The sequence below is a fragment of the Manis pentadactyla genome, chromosome 9 (genome assembly GCF_030020395.1).
Source record: "Manis pentadactyla isolate mManPen7 chromosome 9, mManPen7.hap1, whole genome shotgun sequence".
Lineage (NCBI taxonomy): Eukaryota > Metazoa > Chordata > Mammalia > Pholidota > Manidae > Manis > Manis pentadactyla.
This window is the reverse complement of record NC_080027.1, coordinates 12498658-12514674: the sequence shown is the minus strand read 5'-3', so window position 1 is coordinate 12514674 and position 16017 is coordinate 12498658. Positions and strand designations below refer to the sequence as shown.

Below are 16017 nucleotides of genomic sequence, written 5' to 3'. Positions count from 1 at the left end.
GCCAGGTCAGGCCTTCCTTAATACACTAGCAGAAAGAGTTGACGTCCTTACCTGGGGGAGAACACAGCTCAAAATCTAGATTGTCCTGAGTCCACGTGAGCCACTGGTGGTTTCACACAGTTTCCAGGTTTTGGTGTGCGTGAGGGGGTTGCTTTCTCCTTGAAACCTGTCCAAAAGGTCTACCTGACAGGTTAGATTGGACTGCTGGGTCTAACAGGCATTTGCCCCAGTGCTGTGGAGAGATGCCACATACTGCTGTGGTACCACCGGTGTTAGTGGAAGTGTAGGTACTCAGGTGCTGATGAACGAGAGGCTTCAAGATGGTTTCTGGGGTGGGGTGCAGTGTGGGAGATCCTTTGGGGATGACAGTTGAACTGGGCCTGGGGAGGAATAGAACTGTAGAAACTTAGTAAGTGAAGCAGAAAAAAACATTCCATGTGCAAGAAACTGAGGGTAGGGAAAAGGGGCTTGAGACTTACTGATTTTTTGGGGAAGAGGAGAAAAAGCAGGCCGACTTCAGATGGGCCAAAGCTTAGCATTATAATCCACCCTTGCCAGGGGCCTTTGGACTCTAGGTCCCTGGGCCCCTGCGCACACTGGAGAGGAGCAGGAGTAAAACTGCGGCCTGCGGCCCCCAGGCGCCCAGCTGACTGCTGGGGCTCCACCATTCTTGAGGTCTTAATGTTCTTGGCGAAGAAACCCTGGGGCGGGGGCTAGATCTGCCGTCCTGAAAAGGTCTTCGGTGGCGGCGAGTTCGGCCTCATCTCCAGAGACTCGAGGGGCCGGGGCGCTTTGCCAGCAGCCCTCTTCTGCCCGTGGCCGCGCCCCGGAAAAGCGGGGTTTCCGCTGGCTCGGCTGCAACAGAAGGAAAGACAGGGGCGGGGAGGATGGGGTCGCCCAGCTGCCGCCCGAGCTGCGGGGGTGTGGGGAGCGCCCGCCGGAGCGCTCGCCCGCCCCAACCCCCCTCCAAGAGAGCTGGGGGCGCGCGCCCACGGCCCTCCGAGGGCACGAGCGCGCCCGGGACCCGCCCCTTGGTGCTGGGTGGGGCGAGCGCGAGCCGGGGCTCCCCGCCCCCTCCCCGGACACGCCCACCCAGTGTCTCGGCGGCGCGAGCCGCAACAGGCAGCGGCGGGCGAGCGCGAGGGCAGCGCGCAGAGGCCCCGCGCGTGCGTGCAGCCTGTCGTTCGCTCGCTCGCGCGCTCGGGCTGGCGGGCTGAGGAGACAAGTCGAGTCCCCGCCGCGGCTGTGGGAGAAGCCTGGGTGTCTGCTCGGCCTCGCCTGGATTCCCGTAATCCCCGAGCCCCCAGCTCCTGGCCGGGCCATGGCGGAACGCGGGGTGGCGGGCGGTGGTCCGGGAGGCGCCGGGGGCGGCAGCTGCCAGCGCGGTTCTGGGGTCGCCCAGTCCCCGCAGCAGCAGCCGGCGCCGCAGCAGCCACCGCAGCAGCAGCCGACGCCCCCCAAGCTGGCCCAGGCCCCCTCATCGTCCGCGTCCACCTCGGCAGCGGCCGCCTCCTCTTCGACCTCGTCCACCGCCACCTCCATGGCCGTCGCGGTGGCCTCGGGTTCCGCGCCTCCCGGCGGCCCGGGGCCAGGCCGCACCCCCGCCCCCGTGCAGATGAACCTGTACGCCACCTGGGAGGTGGACCGGAGCTCGTCCAGCTGCGTGCCCAGGTGAGCGGCGGGCTGGGGGGCCGGGTGTGTGACAGGCCGCGGCGCCCACTCCTCCCCGTCCCACCGCACGAGGGGGCGTCCCCCGGCTGGATCCCCCCTGGCTGCCCCGCCGCCCGGCCTGGCTCCCGCCGGGCCTCCCGGGACTCCTCCAGCGCGGACCCCGCCCTCTCCGGGGAGCCCCACCTCTGCCTCCAGCCGGGAGCCCCTCTTCTCCTCGCGAGCGGGGCCTTCCGGACTCCCAGCCCTGGGCCTTCTCTCGTCGGTCTGGCCGACTCCGGCCTTGCTGACGGTCAGTTTCCCCGAGTTAAGTCACAGGCATTTTTTCCTGCCTCGCCGGCGCCCGTGGGCTGTACGATGTTACATAGATGTGGTACAGATGCCTTTGGATGTTATTTTCCAATATACTCAGCCTGTGCCAAACTCGGTTGTCGCCTTCCGCCAGGTGAAGCCCATACAGTAACCCTTGGGGCTTCTGGTTAGTCTTCAGCGCACATGTTCACTTGTACTTCACATCACACACATTCTGTCCCAGCAGGTATGTTCTTGTCAAAGTCCTATTTAGTGTATTCCCAGTGTATTTTTCACCTCCCCCTTTCCCCACATCCCCCGTTAACTGGTTGCTAATTCTCCTAGCCCTCCCGGGCTACGTAAAATTACTGCCTTGTTCCTAAATTCAATCCATTCCACCGTCTGTTGGAACCATCTGGGGATTTTCCTTCCTTTAGTTGGTAAAATATGCCTGAGTGTGGGATATTTTCTGTTTCTGTGCTGGCAGGGCAGTCTTTCTCCAACTCTTTGGGGACAGTGTGCCATGTCTTACAGTTTACTCCCTGAATAGACACTGTGGAGCTGGTTTTGCCCAGTAAGCCCAGAAAAGTGCCTGGAGGTAATCTTTTTGTCATCTCTAAACTGAGTTGATTCTCTTGCTGTGGAGTCTGGGGCTGACTCCTTACTCTTAAAGTAGCCTTGGTCAGATGGATGTGTAAGTGGGAGTTAGGGAACATTGTCTGGTTTCACCCTCAATTCTGTCCCTTCCACCCCTTTATTTTGAGTTATTTCATGCATACAAAAATATATATCCTAGATACATTTAAAAAATGATGAGAAGTACATCTCTATACTTGGTTCAGCTTAAGAAATAGAGCATTACCAATTATATTGAGGCCCTCAGGAGGGCTCTTCCTGACCACATCCCCCTCTTCCTCCCTACAAAGGTAAACACTATTCGGAATTGTGTGTTTATTATATCCCTTTTCTTTTAAAAATAGCTTGATTACATATGCACATCTCTGAATACTTTTTAGTTTTGAGTGTTTTTGAAATTTATATAAATGCTATACTGTATGTGTTCTGTGACTTAGTGTGCATATTTTTAAAACTACATTTTAAAGTTTGTAAGAATCATCAGTGTTGTATGGTAGCTCTAGTTTATTTTCACTAATGGGTAGAATTTCATTATATGAATATACATGGTTCTCCTTCTGATGAACATTTGGGTTGTTTGCTGTTAACCTGACCAGCAATACTTGAAGTATTTTTGTCTGGGATTCCTGTGTGCCCTTGCAAATGTTTCTTTAGGTTGTCTTCATATATAGGGGTGAAATTGCTATTTGATCTTTGCATATATAATATTAGATTATTTTCCTCTCACCCCTTCACATTCTCTGTGTTTCTGCATTCACTCCACTGACTTACCCTTTATTTTTTTCTCTGTCCTTTCTTTAGGGAAATCAGGAGACACGTTAGGTTAGTTTGCTCTGGCCAGTGTCCTAGCACGCCACCACACTCAAGTGGGAGTATGTAATGGTATTCCTCTTGTGGTACTTAGCAGGACTCTCTCTTTCTATATGAGCCCATCTAGAGGGGAAGTACTCTAATCCACCTCTTTCAAACAGAAAAGCACTGTGCCCTTTCCTACATGGGTCTCATGTTAGTAATATATGCGTGCCAGTTCTTCCTTCACATCCATCACTATGTTTGACAGGTGATGCAGATAGCTGCCCCCTCTAGTTTGTTAGATTTTTTTTTTAAGGCATGAGCCACCAGGCAAGAAGCTGCTGTTCATCAGAGGGGGATACATAAAATCCCTGATTGCTGTTGATTTTTGGTCAGCCCCTGTTGGTCACTGAAAAGACCATGTAACAAACTATTAGTCCAAGAAACAGCCAGAGCAACGTCTGATTAAATCGGTAGTGTTATGCTAAGTTGGTGTGAGAGGCTTAGGCTGACTTGTTGTTTTCACCTGCGGGCAGCATGCAGTTATGTCATGTCTACTAATGGATCCTCGAGTGTCAGCTGCCGCTCTTTGTTTTTCAGCCGTTACTCTTGTGTCTCCCAGCTCCTTGTGGAACACTTGTGCTCTTTGGAGCATGCTGTTGGAAAATAGCACCCTGTGGGGAGAAAGTGTCCTGCTATTGGCCTTTCCAGTTGGTTATTAGAATCATCTTGTTATTTTGAGGTCTCCTTGGTGTACTTACTCATGTTGTTTAGAATATATCGGCAACATGCACTGTATACAGCATTCTGTATAGAGTCTAGAATTACCATTCTTGTCAGAGGTAACTCAAATGAGACACAAACATGGGAGATGTGCACACTTAAAAAATGTAAACATGATGATGATCCAAGGTTAGATAGAAGAATGTTGTGAGATTCAGTCCTGTGCAAATGTGATTCCACCTAGTACAGAGAAGAGAGAATTGAAAAGTTGTGTTAGGAAGGTCATGCCCCTTTTCTTGGTCCCTATAGAAATATAATTTGCTTTTAGAAAAAAAACAATTTTCCCTTTGTTCGATATTTAAGTAAAGGTGAACGCTGAAGTTGTTTCTCAGGTGTGCAGTCTGCTCTCATTTAATATCTATTAAATTGCTGAGAATCCATATTAATTTTTTAAAAATTTTCTATGGTTGAAGAGCATGTCTAATAGTTGGCTTTAAAATAACTGAATTGTTCTCTTTGTTGCCCTTTTACCATTGTTTTAAAAATAAAACGATTAATACATATCCGTGATTCGACATTCAAGCAGTACAGAAAGATGAAAATAGTAAAGGAAAAAATTCTCACTCCCCAGAGTTAATCACTGGGAAATACAGTTGACTAGGATTCCATTACAAGCAGGTAGGTCAGTCATAGTTCCTTTATTAAATTCACAGCTTTGATATTCAAGTTGGCATTGCTTTCCCTCCATAGTCAGTACTTCCTCTGCTACTGTCTGTGGTATGGCTGGTGGTGAGGTGCATTGGAGACAGCAGGTGGCATGTTGTTTGATAGAAAGGGAAGGTGGTTTAGAGACTTCATTATTGATCCCTTCTTTTCTGTCTTTGTATGGTGAAAACTTCCCTGATGCTTCTTTTCTCTTGAGTTGTTTAAGTAGGAGAGGAGGAAAAGTTATTAAATTTCACAAGTGTACATTCTTTAGTATGTCAAACTGATTATTAGGAGGCAAAATGTACTCTGCTATATCACTCATAAAATAAACTATATCACATCTGTCTTTGAGTCCAAAGCATATTTGCATGTCCTTGATATGTGTATTTAGGAAGGAGTTCAGTAGTTATCAGTCACATTTCTCCTTACAGCACATTAAAAAAAATTTTTTTTTAAGTGGGTACTAAAGTAAGCCTTACTGGACAAAAGTGTTAGAGCCAAAGGAGGTGGTTGTGGTTAAGTTGGCATCACTGGCCTGCAGTAGAAGTGTAGCTTTTGTGAAGGCACTTAGGGGCAGTTACAACCACAAAAGCACTAGGCAAGCTAGAATATATTACTGTGTTCTTATTGATACCAGGGCAAACCCCTCCACACCTTAGGTTTCTCATCCATTGACTGGGAATACTTTTACTTGTCATCCATTATAATGTGGGTGAAATAAACAGAATAGGACTTACTGATCTGTAGGAGAAAGTGTTTCCTAAATGATAGATGGAAAGTAAATGGAGCTGATCAAATAAGAGATACCTGGCAAAATATCTTTTGTTTTCTTAGCCTTAAAAGTCTTAAAAGCGTATGTGTATCTTAGAAGATTTGAGTTTCACTTTGTGAGTGTTGTAATAGAATATCCTGTCTATCGGGGTAATATTATCCACCGTCCCAGTGGAAGCTCAGATTCCTTAGGTTAGAAAGAGAATGACTTTTCACAGAGTCCGTTTTACATGTATTGATTTACAGATCTTTTGGACACATTAGTGGTTATGTGATTTCTTTTTAAATGAGTTTTCCAATTTCTTAGCTAAGCCAGTAAGCTGCCACCATTGCTGTTATTGCTTGGCTGAGTGTGCGTGAGGGAAGTGAAAATCAAAATGTTTGAGCTGTGTCTCTTCACTACTTCAACACAGGAGGCTTATCTTGTTTTGGCCTGGACTTGAAGGCTCAGTAGTTCCTCTGAAATTTGGAGTGGGCTTGGCTTGCATTTGTGGTGTCACAGTCTGGGAGTACTTTAGGAATCCAGGATAGCTGTGGGAGTGATTACAAGAGTTGGTCTTTTTCCAGCATGGGTTCGGAGTAGTAGTAAGGACTTGAGAAAAGACAATTTGCAGTTGGTCTTAGAACATCTTTCGGAGGCCCCTTGGGATGGAATTGAGCAAGTTGGTTTGTTTCTGGCACTGATAGAATCCTCCCTTTTCTAGGCCTAATAACCAGCATAGCTTCTGAGAATTTTAGAGAACCAAGGTGGATGCTGAGGCACCAACTACTCCAGAGTGTTTTCCTCCTACTTCCATTCACAGGGCATTTGTCTCATTAGAAAGCCTTCTGGACCTGTGTTCCTTTTTACCTATGACAAACCAGAGAATAGCTGTAGTCACAGCTCAGGGAGCCACTTAGGCAGTCCCGTACCTGGCCTGTACCTTGGGTACAGGTAGTAGAGAAGGTCAGTAAATGATGATATATTGTTACTTAGGTTATATATCTTCTACAAAACAGTTCCTTAAAGCATTCCATTTAACTTTCCATTATATCTTAAGATGATAAGCTATTTTAAGGCTGTGCTGTCCAGTATAGTAACCACTAGCCACGTGTCTATTTAAATTAAAATTATTTAAAATTGAATAAAATTTAAAATTCCCTTTCTTAGTTGTGCTAGCTACATTTCATGTCATACTGGTCACATGTGGCTGGCTAGTGGCTTCCATATTGGACAGGGCTGATCTAAAACACCTCCAGGACCACAGAAAGTTCTATTAGATAACACTTGTTTTAGAGAGAAAATTGCCTAAGTGTGACATTTTTAGTATTACTGTTTTTAGTTTCTCCTTATACATTTAATTAAACTGAATACTTTTGTCCTCTTCCAAATAATTTTTAAATACCCCTTTTCTTCACTATTTCAAGGGTCCGTTAGTTTCCTTCATTAATTTTTCTCCTCTAAATGTTACCTTCTAATCTGCTCCCTTCTTTCTGTAGGGAATTTACTTCCTGGTACCCCCCTGCCATTTGTTTCCTGCAGTTTCAGGTCTTAGTCAGTATCTCTTGAGAAAACTAGAGGTACTAACTACAAAATGGTTTTTAAATGGTAGGATTATTTGTTGTATTAATTTTTGTCGTTTTTGTGTGTGTGTGATTTCTAAATTTTCTACAATAAACATGTATTACAGAAATGTTGTTTTAAAAATATGTATTTAAAAATACATACCAGCTGTACTTGATGGTATAACTTAAAGGAGTGAGCTTTATGAAGTTTATTTGCAATAAAGCTGTAAAAAAAAGTACATATTAAATGGATGAAGACATAGGGGGCTAAAGTTTCACTCCATTCATTATCTTCCATTCTTGGTTCTAGAGTTGCTTGTTCATTTTTAGTGATAGCAAAAATGGTGAATGGAGAATGTTCTAGACCACTGCTTTCCTCATGCTGGGTGGATGGTGAGACATAGGTGATAAAGTAGGATTGAAAATGGCACATTCATATATTTATTTAGCTTTCGTGTAGATTCCTTTAGACCATAAAATTGTTAAGATACACTACAGGTGAGAATGTCTGAGTTTTGTTCTAGCTTCACCAATTTTCCTGATCCTGAATACTGTTCTTCCTTCTTTCTCTTTGGAAGTTCCTTGTCAACTCCCAGATGCCCCTGTTTCATTCATCCTTACAGCTCTTTCAGTACTTCTAGTAACAGTACTATCCATAGATTTTTTTGGCAAACATTTATTTAGAACTGTGGCATGCATCTTAGAAATTAAACGTAAGTTACCCTGTATGTTTTTTAGTGACCTGATGTCACTAAAGGAGTAATGTTTTAAAACTTGATACCTACTACAATACCTGTCCCTCTCTTTGTAGACTGTACAACTCCTCCAAGTGACAGTTTGCCTCCCAAACCTCATAATGAACAAGAATTTTCCCCAGGTAACGTTTGGATATAGTTGGCACATTAATTGTCCCTGAGGGAATTTAGCCTGGTTATTATGCTTAGATATAGGAAGTTGTTTTTCCTTAACAGTTGTTCTCCAAAACATTTTGTGTGGGTGTCTGTCTATTTGTCTGTCTTTGAGTTTCCTTTGGTTCCTCTTTTCATAGGTGAGATAGAGATTCTTTGTAGCAGTTTTTTTTTTTTTTATTGTTTAGAAAACCCAAAAGGCTTAGGATATCAGTTGTCATTTATTTGATCCCTCCTCACTGACCTTTTCCTGTCTGTTGTTTAAAAACACCAAATGGCTTTGAGGCTTTGCGAGTAGCCTTTCCTCCTGTTTTCTCTGTTTTATGGTACCTCTCAACACACTGCACTCTACTGCTTGTAATTCTACTCATTCTCTGCCACCCTAGTCTACTCCCAGAAGGTAACCACTAGTAGCAGGTCAGAGTGGTATTTCAAAATGAAAATCAGATCATGTCACCCCCTTCTTCATAATCTTCCACTTCACTTATTTAGTAAAATGCTTATAGACCAGCTGGTATGTGCCAGAAACAAAATCCTTGATCTTGAATGTGTACAGAGTGTATGTTCTAGCAGGTGAAGATAAGAGATACCATCAAATAACTTCTCATCATACTTAGAATAAACCCCTTGTCATGACCTAGGAAATACTTCATGATGTGGCCCCTTCCTGTGTCTTTGACCTCATCTTCTGTTCATTCTCTCCCATGCTCACTTGTTTTTGGGCAAACTGGGCCTAGATGTGGTCACCCCTGCCTTCAGGCTTTTGCACTGTTCTCTCTACCTGGGATGCCTTGTTCCCAGATCACCATGTTGCTGGCTGTGGGTATCATTCAGGTCTAAATTGAACTGCCACCTGGGAAAGCTGCCCTCACCTGCCCAGTCCATTCTAGGTGTTTATAAATCTTCACAACTAGTTATCATCATCTGAAATAATTCCACTAATTTATTTAGTTACTTTGTAGATGCTTCATAAATACATTTGTCAAATGAACAGTGCCTGTTTATTTGTAATGTTTATTGAATGAAAATCTGTATTTGTTGAATGAACAAATATTTATAGCATTGAGCAAATATTTATTATTTCTATGTGCTAAGCACTGCTGTAGGTGCCAGGGAAACTACAGCATCCAGGTTGACAAAGTCCATTCTCTCCTAGGATGTATATTCTAGTGGAAGGAGACTGATAATAAGCAATTGGTAGGTTTATAATAAATAGTGAATAGTGAGTAGTGCCTTGATGAAAAATAAAACAGTTGGGGAATTGAGAGTGTTGGAGGAAGGGCTGCTTTGGATAGGGTGGTCAGAGAAGGCCTCAGGTGAGATGACATTTGCACTGATGCCTGAATGAAGTGAGCAGTCACCGTGTGTCGCGATAACCATCAGAAGCAGATATTAAGATCCCCTTCCCAGAAAGTGATATCATGGCCCAGTGAGAGGTAAAAGCATTTTTGCAAAGCTACACAGTTTAGCAGTAGGTAGAACTGGGATTTGTCTCATAATTCATGATTGCCTGACACCAGAACTATTCTCTGTTTAAACTTGGTGTACCACAAGCCCTGTCTGATTCTCATAGTTGACAAATAATATGTAATGCTTTATCTTTTGTTGTACTGGAATTAGAGAATGCTGCTCTCTTCCCGTATTATAGACAGTGAGAGGCTTCACAGAGAGTGTGTTTACCAGTTCTGGAGCCAGTTAGCCAGGATTTTAATCCTGGTTCTGTTGTTAACCATTTAGTGACTTGGGAAAATTATTATTTAACCTCTCATGCTTCAATTTTCTTATCTGTAAAATGGACATAATAATTGTCCCTCCCCTCATTTATTATGAAGATTAAATGAGATTAATACAGGTGAAGCTCCCATGTGGCACATAGAAAACACTTAAGAATATTAGCTGTTACCATTGCTGTATTTATTGTTAGGCCAGCTTCTCTGTCTCTCCCCCATGCCCCTCTAAAAACCGCTTTCCTTCTAGAGTCAGGACAATTTTGTTGTTACTCTGATTTCTTCAGTAGAACCATCATAAGGTCTTGGGTTCACTTTAGACACAGATCCTGCCAAACCACAAGCTTAATAGACTAGAAAGTCAAAGCAAAATATTTTGGTTCTCTGAAGCAGTGGCTGGGTCAGGATCCTGTTTCTACATCCTGCCAGCTTATATGAACGGAAGAGACGGTGCAGGGCTCCGCCTGCAAACCACAGCTTTGTTTTGAGCCAGCTTGACTTGACAGCTTCCCTATTCTACCTGCTGACTTCTTTAGCTCTGTTTTGGCAGCCAGAAGAGCAACTAAACCGGTTTACAGGTAGCCGTTTATTGCTATTAAAAGTTGAGCAACTTTTCTCCTTAAGCTTTCCTTTTTATGTCTCAAAGTATAGAAAAATTATATTCTACGTTTACAGGAGAAACCTGATAATACATTTAAGGCCTATCACGAAGTGCTTTAATAAGCACAAAGACTATTTTCCCATTTTAGTTGGAAATCTACAAATACATTAACATGTTTCTATTCTTTCTTTTCTTTATTTTTTATTTTTTATTTTGATATCATTAATGTACAATTACTTGAACAACATTATAGTTAATAGACTCCCCCTATTATCTAGTCCCCCCCCACATACCCCATTACAGTCACTGTCCATCAGCATAGTAAGATGCTATAGAATCATTACTTGTCTTCTCTGTATATACTGCCTTCCCCATGTCCCCACCCCCCTACATTATGTGTGCTAATCGTAATGCCCCCTTTTCCCCCTTATCCCTCCCTTCCCACCCATCCTCCCCAATCCCTTTCCCTTTGGTAACTGTTAGTCCATTCTTGGGTTCTGTGATTCTGCTGCTGTTTTGTTCCTCCAGTGTTTTCTTTGTTCTTACACTCCACAGATGAGTGAAATCATTTGATAATTGTTTTTCTCCACCTGGCTTATTTCACTGAGCCTAATACCCTCTAGCTTCATCCATGTTGTTGCAAATAGTAGGATTTGTTTTCTTATGGCTGAATAATATTCCATTGTGTATATGTACCACATCTTCTTTATCCATTCATCTATCGATGGAACACTTAGGTTGCTTCCATTTCTTGGCTATTGTAAATAGTGCAGCGATAAACATAGGGGTGCATCTGTCTTTTTCAAACTGGGCTGCTGCATTCTTAGGGTAAATTCCTAAGAGTGGAATTCCTGGGTCAAATGGTATTTCTATGTTGAGCTTTTTGAGGAACCTCCATACTGCTTTCCACAATGGTTGAACTAGTTTACATTCCCACCAGCAGTGTAGGAGGGTTCCCCTTTCTCCACATCCTCGCCAACATTTGTTGTTGTTTGTCTTTTGGATGTTGGCCATCCTAACTGGTGTGAGGTGATATCTCATTGTGGTTTTAATTTGCATTTCCCTGATGATTAGTGTTGTGGAGCATCTTTTCATGTGCCTGTTGGCCATCTGAATTTCTTCTTTGGAGAAGTGTTTCTTCAGATCCTGTGCCCATTTTTTTGTTGGATTATTTGCTTTTTGTTTGTTGAGGTCTGTGAGCTCTTTATATATTTTGGATGTCAACCCTTTATTGGAGCTGTCATTTATGAATATATTCTCCCATACTGTAGGATGTCTTTTTTTTCTACTGATGGTATCCTTCGCTGTACAGAAGCTTTTTAGTTTGATATAGTCCCACTTGTTCATTTTTGCTTTTGTTTCCCTTGCCCGGGGAGATATGTTCATGAAGAAGTTGCTTATGTTTATGTCCAAGAGATTTTTGCCTATATTTTTTTCTAAGAGTTTTATGGTTCCATGACTTACATTCAGGTCTTTGATCCATTTTGAGTTCACTTTTGTGTACGGGGTTAGACAGTGATCCAGTTTCATTCTCTTACATGTAGCTGTCCAGTTTTGTCAACACCAGCTGTTGAAGAGGCTTAGTTCTTTCTTAAGAATATATAAAACACAGATTAACCTCTTCTCAAGTGTGGATCATCATGATGAATGGTATCCTCATGATGAATATCAGGGCTTGAAATGAAGAGTATAAACTGGTATATGGTATATAACTATTTTTTAACTCATGTGTTTGCTTTTTTAGCTCTTTTTTTTGTCTTTGTTTCTGCCTATTGCTATCAATATGTCTTCTTCCTGCATTGTTGTTTTTACTACAACATTGGCTGAAGGACTAGATAGCCAAATATATTAAGAAAGAGTAGGCTCTGAATATGGGGTGAAGAGTAACAGATAGTCTAATCTTAGTACATGAGAGTCAAGCCTGGGATGTTTTAAGGACAAGGAAGAAACATTTTGCTTCTCTGTTAGTCTAGGTTTTACTCCAGGGAGGTATGATTGATGGTGAGTTTAGGGTAGGGGTTTAATCTTCTGAAGTCTTAGGGGTCAAAACACTATTGAAGATACAGTTATAATTATACATGTCAATTTTTGCCTTAGGGTTGGAAATTGGAATATTACGGATTAATAAAGCTCCCATATCTAGTGCTTGGTTATAATGATTACCTATGGGCAAGTCACTTTTTTTTCCTGATTTTTAAAAGTGAGAATACCTTTTTTTGCCTTGTTGATTTGTTATGGAGAGAAGGAAAATGTAAAATGCTTGAGCATCTATATTCATAGAAAACATTACCTTAACATCTTTGGGTAGTGCCAGTGAAACTATGAATATGATGGTATAATATCTGTAGACCTGATTTACATTAGTCATCATTTATATTGTTTTCACAAGTAGGTTGTTGTTTGGCACTTTCAGCTCATATCCAATGGAATGTGGCAGTGTAATCTACGTTGTCTATTGTTAATAAAATGTTTTCTCAAAATTAAAATATGTGGAAAGTAGTCTATAGCATTCTTTCATCTCTGCCATGTACCATTTTTGCTATGGATGAAAAGGAATAAGCTACTCTGGAAACCAAGGTCCTCCGGGAACATAAAAACTCTTGTGGCTATTAGTGAATTTAATTGTATTTCCCCTCTGCCACCAAAATGTGCAATCAATTGTTTATGCTCTTGCCTTTAATGGAAGAATTGTTCGTTAACTATATGTAATATCATCGTTGCTTTGTTTTTCTTACTTTTAGATCATCCCCTCTATTTTTCCTGTTTAAAAAAAAAAAAAACTTACAAAAAGGAATAGGTACATTTTATAAAACATTGCCCATTAATCTTTTTATTGGCTTTTCTCTCCATGGAGAAAAAGGAAAGTATCATTTCATTTGGGAAGCAAACCTGGATTGGAAATGGGAAATGTCTCCTAAACAAAAACTTGGCATAAAATTAGGTTGGTATGCTTTGGACTTAGGCCAAGTGATATGTTTACTTATGTTCCAGACAGGCCTGGTTCTTAGGCAGCCTCACTGATAAATGAATGTCTTGTCTCAATATGATGAGGCTCATCTTATTTGAGTCCATTTAAAAGATCATTTTAAGAAAAGAGACTGGGATGATGGCTTTATTTGGGTTTTATTTTGTTTTGTTTGATGCTCACTCAGGTATTTCCTTCTATTTTTATAATATATCTAAATGAAAAAGTCAGCAAATTGCTATACTCTCTTCAAAACCATACACCAAAAATGTTTTGTTTAGAATTTAGCTTCTTATTTGGCTTTAACTTATCATGTGGGTTTGGATAAATCTCTGTAGCTCTTTCTCTATCTAATAGTAACTTCATTTAGTCAATAGATAATTATTGAGCATACACAGTATGCCAGTCACCATTAAGACACCAAGGAAAGAACAAGTAATAAAAGACAAAATCCCAGCTCTTGTGGAGGTTGTCTTCTAGGGGCAGGGTGGGCAGCAGGCAATAAGTGAATGATAGGATATGTCAGATGGGGAAAATTAAAGTAGGACAGGGGGAGTGGGGCACACAGAGAGTGCTGCAGTTTTAAATAAGGTGGTACAGAACACCTCAGAGGTGAGCCATCATCATGGAGCCTACTTGTAGGCAAACCAGTAGAGGGAGCAGCAAGTCCTTGTAGGTTCCAGGAACATCAGGAGGCCAGTGGGGGTGGAGCCAAGTGAATGAGGGGGAGAGGAAATCAGAGCAGTAAAGGGGACCAGATCTTGTAGACCATTATAGAACTCTGGCTTTGACCTTAAGTGAGATGGGAAGCCATTGGAGGTTTTGAACCAGAGAAGAGGCATGATAATGACTTACTTTTAAAACACCCTCTGGCCACTGTGGGCAGAATAGCCTGTAGAGAAGTCAGGATGGAAGCAGGAAGTCCAGTTAGGAGTGTTGTGGTGCTATAGTGGGAGCTGATACTGGCTTGGCCTAGGGTGGTAGGGGTGGAAAAGGTGAGAAGTCCTTAGATTCTGGATATATTCTCAAACCTAAAGGGTTTGCTTATGGATTGAATTTGGGGTATGACAGAACAAAGGGATTCAAGAATAACTTGAAAATTTAATTTAGCTTCCTTATGTTGGTTTCCTGGTTTTTACAAAAAAATTTTTTACTGACCCCTCTTTGTCTTAATGACATTACATGAAAACAAGATCTGTATATTAGAATTCTTCAGAGATCTTAACAGAATTTCATTGTTTCTACTTTTGCCATTTGTAATTAATTGGAAATAAATTTCCTGAGTGATGGAGTAATCCATAGGTTGGCAACTGATTGTGTCGCAGATCTAGATAAGTTCTTTTTGTGTGGTGGGCCATGACGAAGCTATTGGAGCAGCTGAGTCTTAACATCCCTGGTCACCGTGCTATCATACTGACTTGGCTTGGTATCTCCTCTGCGATCCTTGCTTGTTTGATGGTTTTTGATGAGGGAGATCTGTTGCATTAACTACTATACTACATATCCTTTGTCATTAATCCAGGGAAACTGAAAAGTCAAAAACATCTGTTTTTTTTAATGACTGGTTTGGTACAGCAGACAGCCTGTCTGTGCTTCCTAGGAGCTGTTTCTGTAAGGAGGAATCCTGCTGCAGAATGATCTAATTTGTGTAATCTTGAAGGTGGAGCTATTTTTGAAAGAGAACAGAAAGATAATGGAGCCCTTTGCTTAGAATGCCAAACTTGATCTTACTGACTTAAAAGGAAAAGGGCTAGTTAGATCTTGTAGCTTGAACTCTTCTCTCTTGTTCTGTTTACCATGTCTTGATCAAGTATATAATAGATATATTTAGATAATTGGTTTTGAAAATGGCAGCTGGATTTTTTTTTTCCTTTTTTTTTTTTTTTTTAACATTTTAGGTAAGTATATTATACAACTTGTGATTTGGATAATGTGAGTAGCATAAAAAAAAAAACGGTTACCGAGTTCAGGAATTAGAATTCTCTTTACAGTTCTTTTGATAGGATGATAATTTGTAACTGGTTCTCAACACTATCAGGCTTTATGGCCCTTTTTCTATCCTGAAAATGGAATTCTCAGATAATTAAAACTTACCAACATGTCTATCTTAACTGCAATATAAAAAAATAAAAGGAAGACTGTAATACAGTATGTATTTCCATATGTAAGTTCTCAGAAGACATTTGTAAATGTTTACAGCACATTAGAAACCATACCCGTCAGGTGCTTGCAGGTACACATAGCTTTTTCTCTGTGAATATGACACCTATAAATAGAGACTGATACAGATGTATTGTGTGGGTGACTCAGATGGTATGTGGCAATGCCATTGTTGATATGATTTTCTAGAATAGTGAATAAATCTTAATCATCTACATAAAACAAAGTGCAGTCCTTCCTCTTTTAACTACAATCCTGGAAAATTCAATATATGTTAAATGGTGAAAAAATATAAATTTCTATGTAAAATCTATTTAGGCCTAGGCTTAGATAATTATAAACTGCCTTTTATTTATACACTTATATGTCTGGTGGGTCCCATGGCAGATGTATTATGAAGCTAATGAAGCTTAAGCTTCAAGGCCTTTTAATGTGCATAGGCTACTTCATGGCTCTGTTCCTAATTAAGAAAAAAAAAAGAACTTTATGCACACAGAAATACAGTTGATGAATTTTCTGAAC

The 16017-nt window shown here is 41.6% G+C and overlaps 1 protein-coding gene across 9 annotated transcripts in view; it reads left to right on the top strand.

The window, feature by feature from the left end:
• The first annotated feature begins 746 nt into the window (after window positions 1-746).
• Window positions 747-16017, top strand: part of PACS1 (phosphofurin acidic cluster sorting protein 1) — a 180138-nt gene continuing 164867 nt past the window's right edge. For 2 of the 9 annotated variants that reach the window (XM_036929754.2, XM_036929743.2), the window contains exon 1: window positions 874-1671. In XM_036929754.2, coding sequence (XP_036785649.2) covers window positions 1322-1671 — 350 coding nt within the window. In that variant the 5' untranslated portion in view covers window positions 874-1321. The other 7 variants (XM_036929779.2, XM_036929771.2, XM_036929737.2 and 4 more) reach the window with 6 other exon arrangements.